Source organism: Protopterus annectens, chromosome 5.part0, assembly GCF_019279795.1.
Source record: "Protopterus annectens isolate FY-2018-M chromosome 5.part0, PAN1.0, whole genome shotgun sequence".
Lineage (NCBI taxonomy): Eukaryota > Metazoa > Chordata > Ceratodontiformes > Protopteridae > Protopterus > Protopterus annectens.
In genome coordinates this window covers 770,944,252-770,965,894 of record NC_056735.1, presented here as the reverse complement: position 1 = coordinate 770,965,894, position 21,643 = coordinate 770,944,252, and the positions used below count along the sequence as shown (strand labels likewise).

The 21,643-nt window shown below is 42.6% G+C and overlaps 1 protein-coding gene across 3 annotated transcripts in view; it reads right to left on the bottom strand.

Moving 5' to 3' along the window:
* Window positions 1-21,643, bottom strand: part of ATM (ATM serine/threonine kinase) — a 3,174,581-nt gene that overhangs the window by 1,722,214 nt on the left and 1,430,724 nt on the right. For all 3 annotated transcript variants that reach the window (XM_044072618.1, XM_044072619.1, XM_044072620.1), the window contains one exon: window positions 21,056-21,151. In XM_044072618.1, the coding sequence (XP_043928553.1) occupies window positions 21,056-21,151 (96 nt within the window). The remainder of the gene's footprint in view (window positions 1-21,055; window positions 21,152-21,643) is intronic.

The window sequence follows — 21,643 nt, the reverse complement described above, 5'->3', positions numbered from 1 at the left end:
GGTGGAAGGGAAAAGGGATTATATAACCTCTGGAAATAATCTCTGCACCCAAGTATTTCTTGTTATATCTAGCCAGGCTCTCTGGTGCAGAGATAGTCGACTCTTGATTGCCTCCGGAAGTGGACAATCAGGCTTCCTTTCAGGAAGGCTGGTAGGGTCTATCAGAGAAAGCATCTCTGGACCCCTGGTTATGCAGGCCTCCTCTGCTCCAGGGGCTGCATCGTTCATTAACCCACACCCCCCCGACCCTAGGAGAACATTCTCCACATGTGCTCTGGAAAGTAGCCAGAACTTCCTAAACCACATTTTCTAACCACCTCAATGATTCCTAGAAAAGGATCTTTGAGGGGTCAAAAAACATACATTCACTGCAAAGAGGATCTTTCCATCCTTTTCACACCTGGATAATGTGTCCTTCACTTTTGGGCTAAACAATCAACTGCTGTCAAAGGGTGTACTGACAAAGAGGACTTAAAAGGCTCTGCAAAATCACATAAGCGCATCCAGGCATGCCTCTTAATGGATATGCCTGAACCCACTGCCTTGAGGCATCTTTGACTGCATGCAAAATAAGACTCATGGATGAATTCAAAATGGATTGAAAGGTAGCCAACTGAGAAAACACAGACAATTGGGCCTCAGCAGTAATGGTCCCTCTAAGAGATTTTGAAAGTCCCTTGATCAAGTCTCTTTGTAACCTAGTAAAATGTGCCAAATAGTTCAATGACCTAAAGGCAAAGATCGCTAATACATAGGCACGCTTCCCAAACTTGTCCATCACCCTAGAATCCCTGTTTGGGAGATGAACAGAGGAACTTTGTTCAGCAAGCTCCTTCTTGGTGGCCGCCACCATGACCATGGCATCCATGGGCACCTGCTTACTCGACAAATTCCTTCCTAATAGGTGGAGCCAGAATCTGATCTGGCCTATTAGGGACTGGTTCAACTGAGTCAGGCTCCTTCCATGCCCACCAAGACACCAAATCAATGAGCTCGTCGGTGGGAGGAGAAACCCAGAAGGGTAGATGGGCCAGCTCCAAAGTGCTCCAGAAATACTGATTCCTTCAGTCAAGGGTTGCTGGAGGTCCAACCACCTCTCTGCTTCAGGATCTCAAGGATGTCTCCAAATGAGATGTCTTCTGGAGGTGATCATGGGTGATCATTCTCCCTCATCAAATTCAGTATACTCAGTGACCGACTCTTGTGTAGAGTCCAAGTGCCTCATCATGAACTTTCTCTTCCTACGGACTTCCTTGGTAGGTTGCTCCTGAAAAGTGTCGGAAGAGATCGTGAAACCCTGCTGGGTGGTCTGGGGGTCTTGAGCTGGCTGTCCCTGTAGCTCCAAGTGCAGAGACATATGGGAACTAGACTGCAGATCTGAGAGGGTTGGATCCATTAGTTCTATCAGAGCAGAAAATACCCTCTTCACTACCTCAAAGGCAGACACCGGGCCAGGAAAGGCAGGCTTCTGGACCTCTGTATCCCTATGTCCCGAAAGTAATCTGCCTGAGGAGGAAGTCAGAGCTGAGCTATCCAGTGCTGAAACACCAAGGCACAGAGACAGTTCTGAAACCCTCTGAGTCGACTCCAATACCTCAGACCCAACAAGGAAGCTTTGGCTCTGAAAGTCATATGGATCTGATGATGTCAGGACTGGTACACTCAGAGTTAGCTTCAAATCCAAAGATAAAGTGATCTTTAGATCCAAGTCAGATGGATCCAGGGACTCTAAAGCAACCAGAGGGATCAGAGAAGGACTGGAAGGGCCTCCTGACCCAAGGATGTAGGAGCTGGTAAAACACCCATATGAACCTGTGCTGAGAGAAACTTCCTCATCATTCTGTCCACATCTTCCTCAGTCAAACTCCTAGATGAATGAGACAAGGCAAGGGAAAGTGACTTGGATCGTCGTCTTTCCAAAAAGGGGGAGGGAACCCCGGAAGGCACTGGATCATATGTAGGGGAATACCTGGTCCTTGGAGGAATTATCAGACTCAAATCAGTTGGATTCTTGGGTTTCTTTGTCAGATTCAAGGATGTAGGTTCTTTCATTATTTTTTTTCTTCTTTGGATCCAAAGGGGAAGAGCTTTGCAAAGTTTTCGGATCTGATTTTGATCTCTTCCTTGACAGCTCCGAAGACAGAGTTGAAGAAGGAAAAGCCTTCAGAGACTTTGATAAAAACTCCTTAGCTTTAATTTTGGGGGACCGAGCCCCACAGACAGCTTCACCAAAAGATGATGGCAACAAATCTTTGAGAACACACTCATTTTTCCTATCCACAAGACCCCTGGGATTGAAATTTTTACAAATGGAACAATCTTCCTGAAGATGTTGAGGGCCTAAACAATAAATGCAAAGAGTATGAGTATCTGAAAGAAGCAATTTGTGCCTACATTTCAGACATTTTTTAAAACCAGCAGGTCCTTTCTCTGACATGCCAGCAACAAAAGGAGAAAAACAGTACGACAGAAGAAAACTTTTTTTTTAATAAGTAGTACAGGAAAGAAAAAAAGACAATACCAACACTGGTAATAAATACCACATTAACATGCAAGTCAGACAGAAAAAGAGGAAAATGGATTACCAACAATTGTAAACAAAAATTACAGTAATGCAAGACAATAAGGGAATGTTTATATATATATATATGTATATATATATATATATATATATATATATGTTTATATATATATATATATATATATATATATATATATATATATATATATATACACACACATACTCTATAGATATATATGTGTGTGTGTAAACAGATTAAAGAAAAAAAAATACAATTATCTTTAAGGAAACTCAAAAGAGAAGACTGACCACATCTTTTCATGAAAAACGACAAACGAGATCTGAGGTATGTCGGGTTGGTGCGTTATGGGTAAATCGGCTCTTTTTGGTTACCACGAGCTTTTAGTCAGATCCGAGGTGCGGATCCAAAGCCAACATTTGAGGACAGAATAAAAACTGACATCATCAGATTGATTATTTTCACTTTCCTCACAATCACAGATCAGGCATTTATACAGGCTGCTGTTTTTGAGGGGTAGCATTGAGAAGGTATGCTATGTATATGTATGACAGCAGTCACTTAAAATACATGGCTGTTGACACTTGAACCTCTGCTTTCATCCCAACTGAACACCAAGGAGATGCATAGGTAGTGACTGGAATTTTTGGGAGGGGTTATTGATGCATGCACTATTTCCCGACATGATTTGTGTATCCTGTCTTGACATAACTTATGTCGTTCTTGAAAGAAAAAAAAAAGAAAAAAAATAAGGCTGAAATTCTTTTTTTACTCATAATTTTTGTTCAGGCCCCCACTGAATTAAAAGGTCAGGAAATGTTCTAAAATGCATACCAGAGCATTTGTAGCCCTACGGCTTCTGGGGGCCCTGCTTAATTGAGTTATTTCCTAAATGGTTATTACTATGCTGTCATATATATTCACAGCATACCTTCTCATTGCTACCCCCCCAAAGACAGCAACCTGATGTAAATAAGAAGGGCAAACAATTTATAAACATTTCAATTCATGTTTAACTTATTAAGTAATAATAAATAATAATAAATCATTGTGCTAGTACAAAGCAAATTACTAACTGCTCTAGGGCTATATGTTGGAAAAATGAGAGTTTGTGGTAAATTACTTTTTTAATTTATACATACCCTGCATATTCTGTATACTTATTCCAGTAGACCATCCAAATGGTTACTTCATACAAATCTGAAGGGCAACCATCACCTGTGAAACTCTCAAGCCAGCAGTTAAGAAATCATGGCAAATAGTCATTGCCATCAGAGTAGGAGTGTTTTTGATGTAAAACTCAGACAACTGGGAAAGCTATACCCTTCCAGATAAAAAGAAGATATGTCTTACCATGACGTTCCATCTGTGTTGTTCCTCTTCATTCATTCATTACTGATGACACTCAGAACTGATAGTCGGTTCCGACTCGCCCAATATACCAAGCTTACGTCGGACAAAACTCTGATGCTAAGACTACCCATAGTGCCTCTCTCCCCCATTACCTCAGATAGAGTTTGCCCTAAAAGATGTAAAAGTGGAGGCTTTCTCTGCGCAGAATACCCTATACAGGACAAAGGACCACATCCAAAACCTCCAGGAGCCTACTGAAGGGGGACGGTGAGAGGGACATAATGAATGAATAAAGATGAACAATACAGATGGAACGTTACGCTAAGACATAACTTGTTTATCTGAGGTTGTTGATCTTCATTCATTCCTTACTGATGGGACAGAGTCCCTAGCTACCTTGTTTCCTGGGAGGCCCTATGTAAGAATATTCCTGAGCACCATTGAGCCAAAGGTAGCTCCTCCCCTGGAGACCAAATCCAATTTGTAATGAGAAACAAAGGTGTGAGGGGTAGCCCACATTGCTGCTGCACAAATATCGCCCACAGTAGCTCTAGAATGGAAAGCCACCGAAGTTGCCATAGATCTTGTTGAATGCGCTTTAATTTTGTTAGGCAAAGGCAAATTGTTGTGATGGTAGATGAAGCAAATAGAATCCCTCAACCACTTTGACAGTGTAACCTTAGAAACAGCTCCTCCTGCTTTAGGTCCAGAATAAGAAACAAAGAGCTGGTTGGATTTCCTGATAGATTTCATCCTGTCTAAATAAAACCATAATTGTCTGTGGACATCCAATAAATGAAGACAGTACTCCCACCTTTATTTGTAAAATTAGGGAAGAACACAGGTAAATCAATTGTCTGATGCATGGTAAATTTTGAAATCACTTTAGGTAGGAAAGAAGGGTTACTCCAAAGTGATACTCTATCCTTATGAAAAATCATATATGGACACTTGATACATAAGGCCTGGAGCTCAGATATCCTTTGTGCTGAATTAATAGCTACCAAAAAAAGCGACCTCCATGAGAAAAATTTAATGTCGCAATTGGCTGCAGGTTCAAAAGAGGGTTTTGTTAGGGCCTGTAGTACAAGAGTTAGATTTCAAGGTTCAATGGGTTCTCTAATGGGAGGACTGATATGAGAAACTCCTTTAAGAAAGGTTTTACAGAGGCGGTGAGAAATTAGAGAGGTGTCACCAAAACCATTATGAAAATTAGAAAAAGCAGCTAGATGAACTCGAATCGTAGAAGCTGCCACTCCAGATTTTAGCAGGCCAGATAGATAATGAAGTACCTCGTGAAGTGATGCTGAAACAGGGTCTACTTTGCTATCTCGGGCCCAAAAGGTAAATTTTTTCCACTTATCCTGATATAGTTTTTGTGGATGGTTTATGAAAAGCCAAAAAGATGTCACGAACAGGAGAGGAGAGATTCTTATGCCTGGCAATTACTTAAAAGAGGAGAAACTAAGCTGTCAGCTTGAGGGTGGCCAGGTTCAGATTAAGTTGGATCCAGAATCCATGGTTTGCTCATTAGGTGAGGCCATAGGAAGGGAAACCAAACTTGTCGGGGTCAATAAGGAGCAATAACGATTACTTTGCTTCACAACCGGGTCGTTTTCTTCAGAAAATGCGGGATCAATGGAATTGGGGGAAAGGCATAAAGCAGTCTGGTGGGCCAATAGTGTGTGAGTGCTTCCCTCGGGGGGTCCCCCTGAAAGGGGATCAAGGCAAAATAGCTTCTGCACTTGTGATTTATGGGCAAGGTGAACAAGTCGCAGCAAGGCTGGCCCCAGCAATCGAATATCTTCGATGCCACTGAAGGACTGAGGGACCACTTGTGAGGCAGAAGGATACACCTGCTCAATTTGTCTGCAATCACGTTGCAATCCACAGGAATATGCATTGCTAACAGAAAGCGGTTGGAAACTATCACCCATTTCCAAATTCTCATGGCTTCCCGACACAGAGGGTAGGATTTTGTTTTTGTTTCCCCCTTGCTTGCTGATGTACCAGACCAGTGACATGTAGTCTGTCTGAATTGCAATAGTCCCTGATGGCAGGGCAAGATCGAATGCTTGCAACACTAGGAGCACCGCCCTTAGTTCCAGGACATTGATATGCAAATTGGCCTCGGCAGGGGACCAAGTGCCTTGGACCGTTCGTCCCTGATAATGCCCCCCCCCCCAGTCAGGGAGGTGTCTGTGGTCACTGTGGCCTTGGGCTGAGGAAGCAAGAAAGGTTGGCTCCAAAGAAACATGTCTGTCTGCGTCCACCATAGTAAGTCCTTTTTGCACAGGTTTGTTAGACGTATCTGGAAGGATAACGGGCGAGTTGACATTTACCATTGTGTTAGTAGAAGCCACTGGAGTATCCTCATATGTTGTCTTGTCAATCCAACAATTGTTATGGTCGAAGCCATAGAACCCAAGACCTGAAGGACAACTCGTGAGGTACTTTGTATCGGGGTAGTATCGCTTAGACTTGAGACATCAATCTCTGTAATCTGTGTGAGGGCAGGGCAACTGTGTAGGAGAGCATGTTCAATGCCACCCCTATGAATTCTAAAGACTAGGCCAGAATCAGCTGACTTTTCTCCAGGTTTATGGAAATTCCTAACTGCTGCGCTTGTACCAGGGTGTACTGACGAGACCTTACTAGTAAACTCTTGGTGGGGGTGGTGAGGAGCCAATCGTCTAAATACAGAAACACCCAGAATCTCTGCAGTCTTAGATGAGCTGAAACCACTGCCATGCATTTGGTGAACACTCTGGGGGCTGTAAAAAGACCAAAAAGCAGTGCACAAAACAGGTAATGATTGGCTCCCAGCCAGAAGTGGAGAAATCTTCTGGATCATTTGTCCATCTTTATGTGGTAATACGCATCCTGAAGATCTATGGCGCACATCCAATCATCTTTTTCCAAGAAAGGAAGAATAGACTGAACCGTGACCATCTGGAACTTCATTAGTTTGACAAACTTGTTCAATATACTGAGGTCCAAAATGGGTCTCCGGACGCCTGTTTTCTTTGGCACTAAAAAGAATCTTGAGTAGAAGCTGGATCCTCTCTGGTCTGGTGGGACTAATTGGATGACTTTTTTTGTAGCAGCTTTAAAATCTCTTGAGCTGGGCATTCCCTTTGACTAGGTGGAACGCCGGGAATATGTTTTGGAGTTTTGCGATAGAAACTGAAGGGGATGTGATAGCCTCTACTGCTTATCCGCTGCACCCAGGAATGAGAGGTGATATTTAGCCAGGCATGCAGGTGCAGTGAGAAACGTCCCCCGACTGCTTCCAGGGGAAAGCAATCGGGCTGCTCTTCAGGAGCACTGGTAGGGCTGGCCAGAGAAAGAATGTCTGGATCCCTGATTACATGAACCCCCCCCTTGCCCCAAAAGGGGCTTCCGGAAGAGTTACCCCCCTCTGCCCTGCAGGGTATACTCGCCACATGTGTCATGGAAAGAGCTCTGGGATTTGTTGTGCCACATCTTTCCACTCCTCTGATTCCTGGAGAAGTATCATTGAGGATTAGAAAAACGTACACCTACTGGAGACAGAGTCTTACCGTCTTGCTCACACTTGGCCAAAGTGTTTTTTACTTTGGGTCCGAAAAGGGAGGGTAGTTCGACTGAAACATTGAGGAAAAAAAGCCTTGAAGGGAAGTCCCATAGACGCATCCAGGGGTGATGTCTCATGACAACGCCTGCGCCCGCTGATCTAGCTACCCCTTTGATTGCATGTGAGAGCAACCTCATGGACGGGTTAGAGATGAATTCCAGGGATGCTAACTGTGAGGCCACCTTGTCCCGCATCTCATCAGACAGAGCTCCTGCTAGTGTTCCAGACAGTTCTGAAATGAGGTCTCTCTGGAGCCTTGTGAAATGTGCCAGATAGTTCAATGACCGAATGGCAAAGGTCGAAGAGGTGAACGTCTGTTTCCCTAACCTGTCCAATGCTAGAGACTTCTTGTTTGGGGGATGGACAGCATGGCTCTCCTCAGCGAGCTCCTTTTTCATAGCCGCCACCCCCACAGCATCTACAGCCAAACCTTTCGATCAATGGGGATTATTTTCAGGAGGACAAACATAAAAATTTATCAGGTTTCCGGGGGATGGACTCGATGGAATAGGGCTTCTTCCAACTGTGCTGCACGACAAGCTGGATGAGCTTGTTGGCAGGTGGGGTCACCCAGGCAAGTACAGGGCCGAGTACAGAAAGCCTGCAAGAAAACGGACTCCTCGGAGCATGGATTAGTGGACTTCCAATCCCCTCGCTGCTTCAAAAACTCCAGGCTGTCTCCAAAAGAGACATCTTCAGGAGGGGATTTTGGGGCTCCTTCCCCTTCATCATAATCTGTGTCTTTCATGATAGAATCTTCAGGAGAGTTGATGCGTTTCCTCTTGCATGATCTCTTCCTAGGAACCTCCTCGGCAGGGGCTTCCGAGGAGGACTTGGGAGAGGGGGCTCCCTGCTCAAGGGTCTCTTGCGGCTCCCATACCCAGTGTCCTGGAGTGGAAGACTGTCTCAACTGTGGTCTAGGGGGTGAGAGCATCGAGTGATCCGATGCCTGTGGAACCAGCTGCGAGTCCGCAGAGGCTTGCACTCTTTCCATTTCCTGAAAGGCCCGCCTGAAGAGGGATGGCAGCCTGGAACTAAAAAGGACAACCTCGGGAATGGGGTCACACTTGCTTCGACAGACCCGTCGCCAGGAGTGGAACCTCATGGGAACTTGGCTCTGTCACCAAATAGGGAACATAGTGCACTGTGCCATAGAGAAGACCGGCACCGGGCTAGGGCCCCCGATGCAGATGGACCAGTCACAACACAGAGGATGGCTCAGATCCGAGGGAGTCGACATCCATAGGGAAAGCATCAGTGTCGCAGGCGAGGGTGCTGTGGGAGCAGTGCTAGCTGGTAATGGAAGGAGCATTGGAGCCGAGGGCTTCAGAATCTAAAGGGTCAAAGGAGGAGAATAAGATGGAGTCTGTGGAAAAATATCCCCTGTTCGAGAAGGGGTAGGGGATTTGCTGAGTGGGGGCAACCCCTTAGCCATCAGGAGTTGATCCACAAGTCTGACCACTTCCAATTCTGAAAGGCTCCTGGATGATCTGGTGGATATCCCCAAAGTGGAGTCTGGGTGCTCTAAAAAGGGGGTGTATGGCTGCCCATAAAAAGGGTCAGTCGATGGGGAGTATCTGAACCTACGTACTGTGTCTCCCATCGACCCCGAGGTCACTGGACCCATAGACAATGCAGTTAAGGGGGGAAGTGACCGGCAGTGGGATTTCTATTGTTTGGGCCGGAGGGAGAGTTTCATCAGATGCAATTGTTGGAACCGTGACCAACAGAACTGGTGTCACCGGTGCTGAGACAGTCATCTTAACGTTTGGTTCAGTAGTCTGCACTGAGGAAGTAGATTACAGTATTGGTGCCGAAGACAGTGAAGACATTTTTTAAGTCAAAATATTTGTGGGTTCCACGAATGGCATCGAAGTAGGGGTTTGATGCTGTGGTGCCAGTGGAATAATCAACAATTTTGGGATTTTAGGTCTAGGCTCTAAAGATTTGGGAGCCAGGTTTTTCGGAGATGAGGGGACACACAAGCTCCTTTTCTTATGTTCTTTCCTGGGAGGGGGAGAACCCTCTGACGCAGAAAGAGCCTCCGAGAAAGGCGACTTAACTCAAACTCCAATGGAGCTCAGGAAGTTTGCACTGTAACTTCCAATGGGCAGAGCCTAACCCTTTTGACAAAATCAAATTATGTCCTCATATTTCAAACAAATGTTTATATCTCTGGAACCATAGGTGTTATGAAAGAACTATAAATGGCAAACTCTTCAGGACAAACTATTTTTATAGTGATATTATTCTTTAGGTCTAGGTCTTAAACTGAATGTTGCAAGTCACAGTAAACACACTAACTATTCATTTATAAAGTTTTGTAAACAACTTACAATATCTCAGCAACCACTCAAGTTACACACATACTGTCAGCAATATTTTATTCATCTAGCTGAGAACTTTCATATGAAGCTAAGGACTTCTGTCTGTGTTGCTTGGTTGTTGAGATATTCAGAAAAATGTAAACAAATATATCTATATAAATTAATATCATAAAAATAACAGTTAATATCTATTTACCTGCACTAGACAGATGTCAAATATTAATGCATTTGAGTTTGCCATTGTATAAGCTTTACAATGAAATATTTCAAAACCTTGTACATAGCATGGTTTAGAAATTATTGATGCAAATATGACCAAGCAATATTTGACACCTAGAGATGTTAGTAGGAGTTAACTGCAGATACACCTTGAGGTGTCACTCAGATGTAATGAGTTAAGCAAACTCTTCAAAATTAATTTAGTCCGTCTCTTGTTCAAGGTCCTGGTACTAAAACCTGCACAAATACAGCAAGGAGGTTGAACGGATAAATGTTTCACATTTAAACAATAGACACAAGAGGAATGTGTGTCTGAGAGGCATTTTACGAGCACACTGGTCGCATGGTTTAAAACCAGTAGCGCCCTTCTTGTCCGCCATACTGTCAACTGCTCAAAACACCAGAAAAATCAGAAATATCCCCCTAATAATGATCCAACCAAGACGATGTTAACAAGAAAAAACAAACATAACCCAAAAACCAGGCTTATAGTAAAGGGAAAGTGGGAAAAAAAAGAGGAAAAGGCTACCAACAATGGTATGCCAAGAATACCACAAAGGTAAAGGTGGGACTACCAATGATGGTAGGAAAGAATACCAATAAAATTGGTAAGGAAGGAAGGAGACACTATCACAGCAAAAGTGAAAAGGAGATATCAAACAAAGAACGAAAGGTTCAAAAACCAACAAGCTCACTAAATTAGTAACAAATTAAGAGACTTAGCTGCGAGACAATGGCTTGACACGTCCTGACGAGTACGCGGCAAACAACATCTGAGGTAATGGGGGAGAGAGGCACTACTGGTAGTCTTAGCACGAGAACTTTGGCCGATGCGCGCTTGGTATATCAGCCAAGTCGGAACCAAGGATCGGTACAGAGTCCCATCATAAGGAATGAATGAAGACTAACATCAGATCAAGGTATTTCAACACTACTACTTTGGCCCATATCCAGCAACACACACAGCACTAAACCCTTAATGGACAACTCCCTTGGGATCTACACATGCTTTCTGAGTTGCAGCCAAGTTGAGAACGTCTGGTCAACTTAGCAAAAGTGAATCCTGCCTACTCCCCAAGATACTACTCGTACTCCAAACTCAAAATTCTGCCCCCCCACCAACCTTTATTTTTTTCATATCCATTCACAATTACATACTGTACAATCCTCATGCATGGCACACATTTTACTTTACACCAGTGGTTTGATGCTTCTTATTACCATTCTAGTTACTTTCACCCCATCCCATTACCTTTTTGACTGGTAGTAACTCATCTCCTTTGATTTTTCTTTTTCACCCCCCTCCCATTTTCTTCTTCTTTATACTTCTCCTTACAATGTCTAGGAATCTCCTGTCCAGCTACCCCTTTCTGGAACTTGCCCCTTGTTTTCCAGTTTCTGGCTATTAAACTCTTCACCACTGTTACCATTAGTCTGTATTTCTTTTTCCTGCCAACCCCACTCTTCATTCCCTGCACTTCACATGAAAAATTCCCAGGAGCTTTGTACCTCTTTTCCATAGATCACATTCCAGATTTCCAGAGCCTCAGTCCAGATTTGTGTGCCCAGGTACACCCCTAGAACATGTTTTTTTAACCTGCCTCTTCTGTCATGCATCTCCAGCATCATGAGTCAGCTTTCCTTCCCTCTTTATATAAACTTTTTTTTGTGTGCTACACTCTTAATATCTGATATACCACCTCATTCATTTTCTGCATCTACAATGTTATTTTGAGGCCTTTTTGCCATTTGACTTCCTCAGTTTGCCACACTTCTTCCTGCTCGCACTCTTTCCTTTTTTTTCTTTGTGGTTTCCTCCACGTCCCCCTTAGGACTTCATAGGTCCTTCTGCTTTTAACTTTCACTGTTTTCCTATTTCCCCCTATGACTCTCTTCTTTTCCTTCTCTTCTTTCTTTTCTTGGGTTTCTGCTTCTTCCCTCTTCTCCAGCCATTTTTCTCGGTCTGGTATATGTCCGTCTGTTTCCTGTTAGCCCAAATTCCTGTATTTACTCCTTGTGGGAGTTTCTACTGGATGCCCTCCTGACCTTTCCTTTGTTAATTTCAGCTCTTGCCTTATCCCTTTTTCTTTCCACTTTTCTAATTGTTTCTCTCCTATGAAAGTGCCCCATCCTCCTTTCTCCCACATGAAAAATTCTGTTTTGCTGGAATTGTAACCCCTATACAGTAAAGCTATAAAAAAAACACTGTTACACAAAAACACATTTTCTACATAACGATACCAACATTCAGTGGAAGACAAACATTTTAAAAAATTCATCATGTACCCTGCACTGACTACAGTCGGGTGACAATATCTTCTATGCAGACAGAAAAAAAGTGTGAAAGAAACGTTTTAGTCGTGTATAGTAGCCACCAGGTTTCTGTCTGATGTCCAAGTCTCAAAATCTCAAAATAATAATCAAATATTCTTTGAGGTATGAAGATACAAATTAACTTGTAGCAGCATACATAGACCCCTCACTCTCTCAGCAGCAACACATCAAATTTCAGCACTGTAGCAGATAAGAATACCAAATGGAGATGTTTTGATGGCCTTTCACATCCTCAAATTTGACTCCATGTTCTTACACAGGTTCTCTCATTTACTACTCAAAATGATACAAGCACTATCTGTGAAAGTATTCTTGACCAGGTCCCTAGAATTTCCACATAGATTTCCTTGGCTCTGTAAGTGACCACCTCCTAATGAATGGGGTGTGGTGTCACCTGAATATACATAAGCCTGCATGTTACTGCCTAATAAGCAACATGAAACGTTTCAAAGCTGTGTGGTTTAATAATGCTTTCTTAGTAGTTGAATGGTCATCTCTTCTGAATTTGACACTGTATGATGCTATTTCCAGTTTGAATTCTATTTTCATGTTCTTTCTTTATAATATAGCCCCTCCTCAGTTCAGGTAGGAATTGCGCTATAAATCTGTCAGGGACTACTCCATTTACTGGTCTGGTTTTTGGGGTTCAAAATTAGTCAAGACCAGATCAAATCCAGAAAAGCTATTACTGGTAGCAAAAAGCTGTTCTGTCAAAACCAGCAGCATTTACATGTTCATAGGTCAACAATTCTAAACCAATTGTCTACCATCAACCATATTCTTCCTCCAGGTCATTAACACTACCCATTCCCTTCCACTACCTTGATGACTCAAGACACTGCCAAAACCTGTTTACAACCACTTTCATGATTCCATAAAAAAAGCTTGCTGCAGACGAGCTCACTCTGAATTTTATACCTCTCCTCAATCAATCCTGCCACAATATTTATCATCCAAATAGTATTAGCACTGTTACAAAGTATCATGAGAAACTTCAGCCAGGTCACCCTCCCTACATAATCTCCCACTAGAGTTTAAAAAAAAAATGCCATTAACTAAATCTCTCATCCTACTACTAAAATAACCAACTAGTCTATAGAAGATAGTAAAGTTATCTTAGTATAGAAATATGTTCTTCATGCATTTCCCCACATGGGTGGCCTTTCTGTGGGAATAATAATCACTGCCCCATTGCCTTGTTAACTCCTGTGTCAAAGATATCTAACAAAACATGAGTAGCAACAGCTTCTCAAGTATCCCTCAGATTCTAACACCTTCTCCAAGATGAAACGTGTTTCAGCCTAATCATGGTACATATACAGCACTGGACATAGACACACTTGCTTACACCACGACAAGCGTAACATAGTAAGCATAATTTCCCTACATATTTTCAAAGTTTTTGATACAGTCAATCACTACAAGCATGTGATAATCTCTTTTGATATTAAATTTAGTGCATCAAATTTTCTCTCAACTCTGCAATATAGACTACAAGCTATAAAATGAAAAGTCTCTCTCTTCCCTCATGGGAGTTGCTTATGGTTTACCACAGGGTTCAGTTCCTAATCTTTTCCTGTTTATAACCTTAAAGAATGACATGGTGAATCAGATCACTGTAGTAATGCCAAACTTGTCTAATATGCAGATAATTTTACCATCACTACTCTGTCAAACAATTTCAATTCATCTACACAGCAAGCAAATTTGTTTCACACACTCTAAAACCAAGATCTTTGTATACTCACTAAAGTTGGGCACTGTTTACAGTTTATGTCAGAAAATGCTAGAACAAACAGCCTTTCAGCCTGACTTGCACACTCCAGGGTCCAAAATGCAATCCTGACCTCTGGTCATTGTGTACAGTTTGCATACACACTCCACAAGGATATGTGTGCCTTAATGCCAGGTACTCATTTCTTTCCAATTCCTAAAAACTTGCTGGTTGATTGGCTAGTCTAAAGTGTCCATATATTGCCTTTACCCTTATTCAAGTGTGCCAGGTCATGGCTGACAAGGATCCATGATGACCAGTTCACTTACACATATAAAGATATATACCACAAAACATAATTCAAGAAATAAACAAACACTGTACAACTGACTGAAAGCATGTCTGTTAAATGACTGACTAAATCTTTGTTTGCTACTCTGCCAAAACACAGTTCACCAATTTTCTTTTCCTTTCCTATAAGCTCTCCTATCCTAATCTAAGTGAGTTCCTTGGGCTTGGTTACCATATCTCAAATACAAAATAATTTTCTAACCATATTACTTATTTTTTTCTTCCATACCAATTGCTAGAGGTATCTATGTTTTATATATATATATATATATATATATATATATATATATACACACACACACACACACACACACACACACAATATTAAATGATATTGTAATTATACCAAGTTTACAGATGGCACTACTCAAAAATCACGGTCTATTCTATCACCACTATGTTTTTCTGTTATATTTTAAAGACTAGCTCCTTCAGACTACATTAAAAAAGGGACAACTAACCCGTGTCAGTGCTGTAGAAGAATAAAGCCCCAACTAACGCCCAGGCAACTGGTGTTCAACTAGTGGCCTGGGTGCTTGACAACTTAGGCCGGGAGGGTGGTGATTACCATCCAGCTTGCACCAATGTTCTAATAACACAGCTTCTGCTAAGCAGAGGCCTGTCATGATGCACAGAGCTGGTGTTAGCATGTGAGTGTGCCTGAACCAGACAGCCCAAGACAGTGATGATAGCCCCTGCTGGCATATGTAGGAAACATGCATGTGCAGACAAGGGGGCACAAGTGGTCCTTGCAGTGATGCAAGTATTCATATCATCACCCAGAAGGGATTAGAAAAAATGTTTCTTATTGCCAGAATGCCTGATGGCAAGAGCAGAAAACATCCTCATGATTGCCTGGATAATGACTCCAGGACAACATGGTATCTAATTCTGGGGATTTGTGGGCAAAAACAATACTCAAAAAAACAGGGCATGTCAACAGACTAAGCCAGTCAGTAAATGTAAAGTAGTAAATTAAAAATAAATAAGTAAATCAGTTAGAATCACTTGCAAACTGAATGAAAGGCAGTAAAGGATATCATTCAACCTAAATGAGAACTTTTTCCATTTGGAACAATGTGCTAAAAGGAAGGTTCCCTACTAGCCTCAATTCCATCTGAGATACCACTAGCAAGAGTAGCAGGATGAGGGGATCTACATCAGAAGCCAGTCCCTGAGATGGAACACTAGTTGTCCAACCATAGCTGGAAGATAGCCCCGGCTTGAACACTAGAGTATTTACTGCAAGAGAGCTTAGAGCTTGAAACTCCTCCCTTCTTACCCCCAAGGGGCTACTATAATGAGTTTTGGTCTTTCTTCTCAGAACTTTGCAAGGAGATATGGAATCATACAGGATATCAGGAAGATGAAGAGGAATCTTTTTTTGGCACATTAGAGACAGAGAGAGAGAGAGACAGACAACAAACCTACTACTATTGTACCCTTGCCTTGATGGAAAAAAATTAGAGGGAGAAGACTGCTTTATCCTGCACAATAAATTAATCTATTGCTGGAGTCCCTGCATCCAACACAGCATGACGAGGCATGGCTTCTGAATTTGGAGCTCCAGGACAAGATTGTGGGCCGGTTTATAGAATTGTTCAGCTCACTCACTTACCTGAAAAATGTGAACAGGTGACAACAGAAGGACCTTGTTTATGATGTAATGTTAGAAACCATACAGCAGACTGGTTGACCGGATGAGCTGAAGGCCTAGATTTTGAAGGTTGTTCAAGGCCTTCACAATCACAAGTTCTGCTCTGAGATTCAAATGACTAATGTGGACCCCCCCCCCCCCCAGTTAGACTGGTGGTGGTGGGACCACACTCCCTGTACCATGTAGGAACCTAGGTGAGCTCCCCAACCCACAAGCAAAACGTAAGTCATAAGGATTTGAAAGAGGCTTGGCTGAAGAAAGGGAAAACCCACTAAAAGATGGGTTTAAACAGTCACCCACACCAGGACTTGGTAAAAAGTGCACAGTGTCAACAGCAACACTACAAGCACTTGGAGACTCTGTAGCCAATGGCATCTCAAAGCCCACTGCAACAATAACGTTCTTAGGTATGCAAATAAAACTGTGAAGTCTGCAGCCATCAAGCTCAGAAGGTGCAGCAGAATTCAATCCCAGACTCTGCAGAGCTTCATCTCCCAGGTGGCCAAAGCCATGACCCTCTTTTGCACTCTCCAAAGGCAGGAATACCAGACACTGGAGAATATCCAACTCTGCTCGAATTAAGTGTTTCCTCTGAGCTAGGAATAAAAATGACTTCTTACAGTTTATTATGACCTCTGGGGACTGCTTCTCTGGCAGTAGACAAAAAAGGCTGCTTTTGCAACGAGCACCCACATGGGACTACCAAGTGGCAGTTTTCCAGTTATAGAAATACTAGAGATCCTTCTCCTGGCAAGACTTCAGCCATCACCTATATGAAGACTCTAGACACTAAGGAAAGCACAAATGGTGACTCTATATATAATAAATATACACTGAAGTGAACTGGAGAAGTTTTTTGTGTGGATTACAAATACAGATATGCTAGGTGCCATCATATCCAGCAATACCACCCTAGCCCCTGAAAAAACAATAGTATACTCTAATGCAAAATGTCTACCAAGAACTATCTGTGTTTTTCTGAAGTCAATGAGTTACAGAATAGGCTGGAAATTGTATATTACAGGAACAGGAATATCTGAAGTAAAATCTCTGTCCCTAGTCCAACACTTGTACAACCTGTGAAGTCTCTTTCAGCATTTGAAACTCGGCACGATCAAGACCTCCACTGAAATGGACTGATCTGCTAGTATACCCCTCTCTGGGAGGGAACTATTAGCTCTAGAATATTTTCTAAGGAGAACAAGTATAACACCAATGATCCTTTGTAACAGTTATGCAAGCTAGGGTGAAACTGGAGAACCACTGTCCAATGACCAGTCCTAGGCCAAGAGCACAGTGAGGCCTTGGGTGAGGGTTACAACCTGGGAAGAATTCAACAGCACAAAAGGGCAAGACCATATGATGATGACTAGACCATGCTCTCTGTTGGGGTTGATGAAGTCTAACAAAAATGTGGAAGAGACAGGGAGCGGATTACAGAGATCTCCAGCAGAAACACAGCCTACTTCTTCTTAACAAGTCATCAAACAGATACTAGATAGGGATACCCAAAGTTATCAGGATCTTGGTCATGTGCTCCTTCAGGGCAGGGGGTGGTGGTGGAGGTGGATGCTGAGATCTGGCAGTTAACACAGAGAATTAATATAATGTGCTGTGAACAGGCTGTTTTCTGTAGTCCAGGGACTGACTCCCTCAGCTTACATTCGCCTACTGTATGACTCTAAGTAAGTCACTTAACCACAAAGTGCTCTGGGGCAATTTGCAATAGGCACCTCAGTGGCACCCTGGATCACATGTCTACTAACTACTTATTAGCCAGTAAACTTATAAGTACAATCTCAGTGATATCATCCTACAGAGTCACAAATCAAATACTGTTGCCAATGCATCTCAACAGACAAAATACGAGATATACGATATCTCCGAAAAGCTGTGTGAAAAAGACTTCACAGAGATCCTTCTTAAGCCACCCTCATGGAGGTCCACATCCTTCTCCAACACATTTCTTATCAGATAGGACTGGAACTGAGACAGCTGACATGAGAATTTCAGTGCTCTGAACAATATGACAGAAGAGAAAACTCTGTCCTGAATTTCGGCCTCCTTGTTTGGTGAGAAGATGATAAAATGCTAGGGTTTCAGGAATCTATGCTGGACTGAAAAAAATCACAAAAAAATCAGCAGGGGGATGTTTAGTGAACACATCTGTTGACAAAGGTGGCGACTTTTAAAGGACCTAATTTTTGTGGGGGGTAACAACTGGGTAAAAATCAAGCAGCCATCAGGCCTCTTCCAATAGCTTCTCTAATGAAGGGCATGGGGTCCTCAAGCTTCTAGCCCAGAAACTGTACCAGGAACTTCTCAAGATAGAGACAAGACCCAAAGACCAGTCCAAGTGCTAGTCATCTTCAGACTGAAAGCATCGACAAATGGGGATAACACTGGATTCGTTATCCCTGTAAGGCTTGAAGACTACTAATGAGATTCTCAGAATTCTCATATCATTCCAAGCACAGGGAGAACTATAAACTCTACTGCCTACAAGCATCAATTTTGCGGGGGCAAGCACACGAGACCAGCATAAGGCATTAGGGCAAAGGGGATCAATGCTTGGCAAGATGATAGTCAAAGGTAGTGAGTTCTTGCATGGGCTTTAGATCAAAATCCCTAACAATGCACTCCTGCATGAGTGTCTCAAGCTCCTACCAAATGCACAACTGTTCGATGTCCTGGACCACAGAGGCAAAAACTGGTTCAGGATGACCAAATGGACCATCCCTAACTAGGGCCTGTTGGCCCAAGAATGCTTGGGGTCAGACAAGTGAAGATAGCCTCGAATCAGATACACAGACAGATCTCTGGGATCAGGCTGGCCATTCACAGACTACTGATGATCAGGATGGTATAAGAAACTCAGAATGCACACTCCAAGGTAGAACTAAAGCGCATCTCTCCTAATCCTGAGGTTCTCTACCAAGGCCAAGGACTGGTTCAGGCTTGAGCCCCAAGCAGTTAAAGGTGAGTATGCCTCCTGAAGAGGTTCATGAAGGCCTGCTGGCCACAAAGCTTACCAATAACAGGTTTGGGCAGCCGTGATTCAAAGCACTTGATCCATGTAACGATATTCAAGCATAGGCTTGGAAGATTGAAACCATCTGCTAGTCTCTATGTCAACAGCCTGACTGTTGCCACATCCGCAATGTGGGATAACAACACTTCCCACTTTCTCAAACAGCCCACTTTCTCAAACAGCCTTGCTGACCCCCCCCCCCCCCACAGCACTTGTGGCAGCTATCAATGTTATGCTGTTCTCCAAGACAGTACACTGATGGGTTTGGGGGTACACCTGACATTCTAACTGGCCCAATCCCTACTTCCAGACTTTCACCTCTCATCTCTCATGGGGCCTTCATTAGTGTAACTATCAAAGAGAACAAATAGACATCAGCTCTAAGGGGGTGACTCAAATCTCCATCTTAAGTAAGGAAGATGATATGGAGCTTGGTTGGTAATATGGCACAAGGACACTTATGATGGTTTGGCATGGGAATTCAGATCTTTATCTATGAAAACAAAAACAGAAATCAGAACAGGACAAGTGGCAAAAAAAAAAAAAAAAACTTGTGGGCCCTGGGGATGTGGGTGGTTAAGTAGTCAATGCCTTACTTCACAAAATGTATCAACTGGGCACTCCAGCATATTCCAATATGAGACTTTGAAGAAAAAAAATATGAGTAATGGAGCACAACTTCCATGCTGCAGAGGGATGAATCCCTGCCTGTGACCCAGCCAACTTGTGCTCAACTAGCAGCTCATGCACTGAAGGGATCAAAGCAGAAAGAAGGGAGTGACTTGCTGCCCATCAGTTGCCTATCCTGGCAGGAAGAAGAAAGCTCTAGTCCGCTAATTGGGTGGAACTGAGTGACAGCAGTGAGTGCTACAAACAAACAGTCTAGGCCTTGCAAGCACACACTCCACAACTGTGTGGAAGCACTTTGCAAGCCAGCAATTACCTGTACACAAGGAAGTGCGTGTCCTTTGAGGCTTGGCAGCTACAATACAGGTTCACAGAGCTAAAAACTGGCTATGAGCTCTGGTGGGGGAGAGGCTGACCTTCCAACTGACCTGTACCCTACCTCCTAACTCTCACTTCTCACAGGGACTCGGTTGGCATGCCTATCCTAGGGAACAAATGAGCGCTGGCTCTCACATGGAGAAAGAGGACAGGCCCAAACTCCACCTTAAATGAGAAGCTGGTGCGCTGGAAGGACAGATTAGGCCATAGGACTCCCTCAAAGTCTCATGGCCCAGTGTGTTCTGGGAAATTAAGGGGTTTTGTGAAAATTCTCCATAGGTCTAGTCGGTTTCCCCCAGGAGGAGGAACGAAAGGGCCACATGGGAACAGGTAAAAGGGGCCAATGGGTCAGTTTTGTAGATGGGGACATCTGAGTGGTGAAAAAGTAATATGCAAAGGACCATCATGGAAAGTCCTCAACACTAGACATGTACTTTTACTGAGACACAGGAAGTCTAGTTTGTCAGTCAAGATCATGGAATAGTAGCAAACTGGCTATTTTTAATCTACAGAACAATCTCTATTTTATAATCTTCGGTCAGGAAATCCAAACGAATGTTGCTTACAACTATATTTCAAGTCATATTACACAAATTCATAACAGTTCAATGATCTAAAAGCTTAGACTATCACCATTGCTAATGCAGTCACCAATAACATTAGGAAAAGACATATTTGTAAAAAAAAATGAACCATTTAATCTCACACACTGTGGATTCACTTTTTATAAAAGCAGTTTAATGGTAGATGTACTCTAAAATGGCAAATCTTGTACCATGAAAGGATGTTGACATTCAAAGTCAGTGGGTTATTACGGAAAAAATATAAAAACAGAAAAGTCTACAGAATTACAACAGGTTGAATGTACAATGTAAGAAAGTAATGCACATGTACACAAATGTACTTACCTAGAATATCATAACCACCAGAGTGATGAACTGCTGCCTTGGACAACTCTAACAAGCTTACTACTAAATGAACTAGAAAGCTGTTCTGTGGAGAATCTAAATGCAGAGAAAAAAACAAAGTAAGAAAATAACTAAGTAAATTTATTAGTTTAATACTTCACATAGTCAATCTGTCACATTGTAATAGTCACAAGATGTAATTTATAAACATTAAATAATTCTGAAATTCAAAACTGATGCCACCTGATAGTTAACCTAATGTATCAGTGAAGAATTCACCTCAGGTCAAAGAAAAAAAATTTAAAAGGATAGCTCTTTTACCTGTCGTGATAGCTCACTATCATTAGCTCAACTGACACACAGGGAAAAAGCCCTGCTTAACTAACACCCAACCAACCCAGTACTGATTAGTGGTTTCTGCTGGAGCTGGCATGGGGAACAGAAGAAAGATGAGGATTACCTTGTTCACCTCTTGTCGAGGGGATATGGTCAGGAAGCATGTGTACATGTACATTCTTCATGTTTGAAATCCACGTGAAAACTGTCTCTCACAGAGATGCAACTTATTAAAAGGGGAGCAAAGCTTTT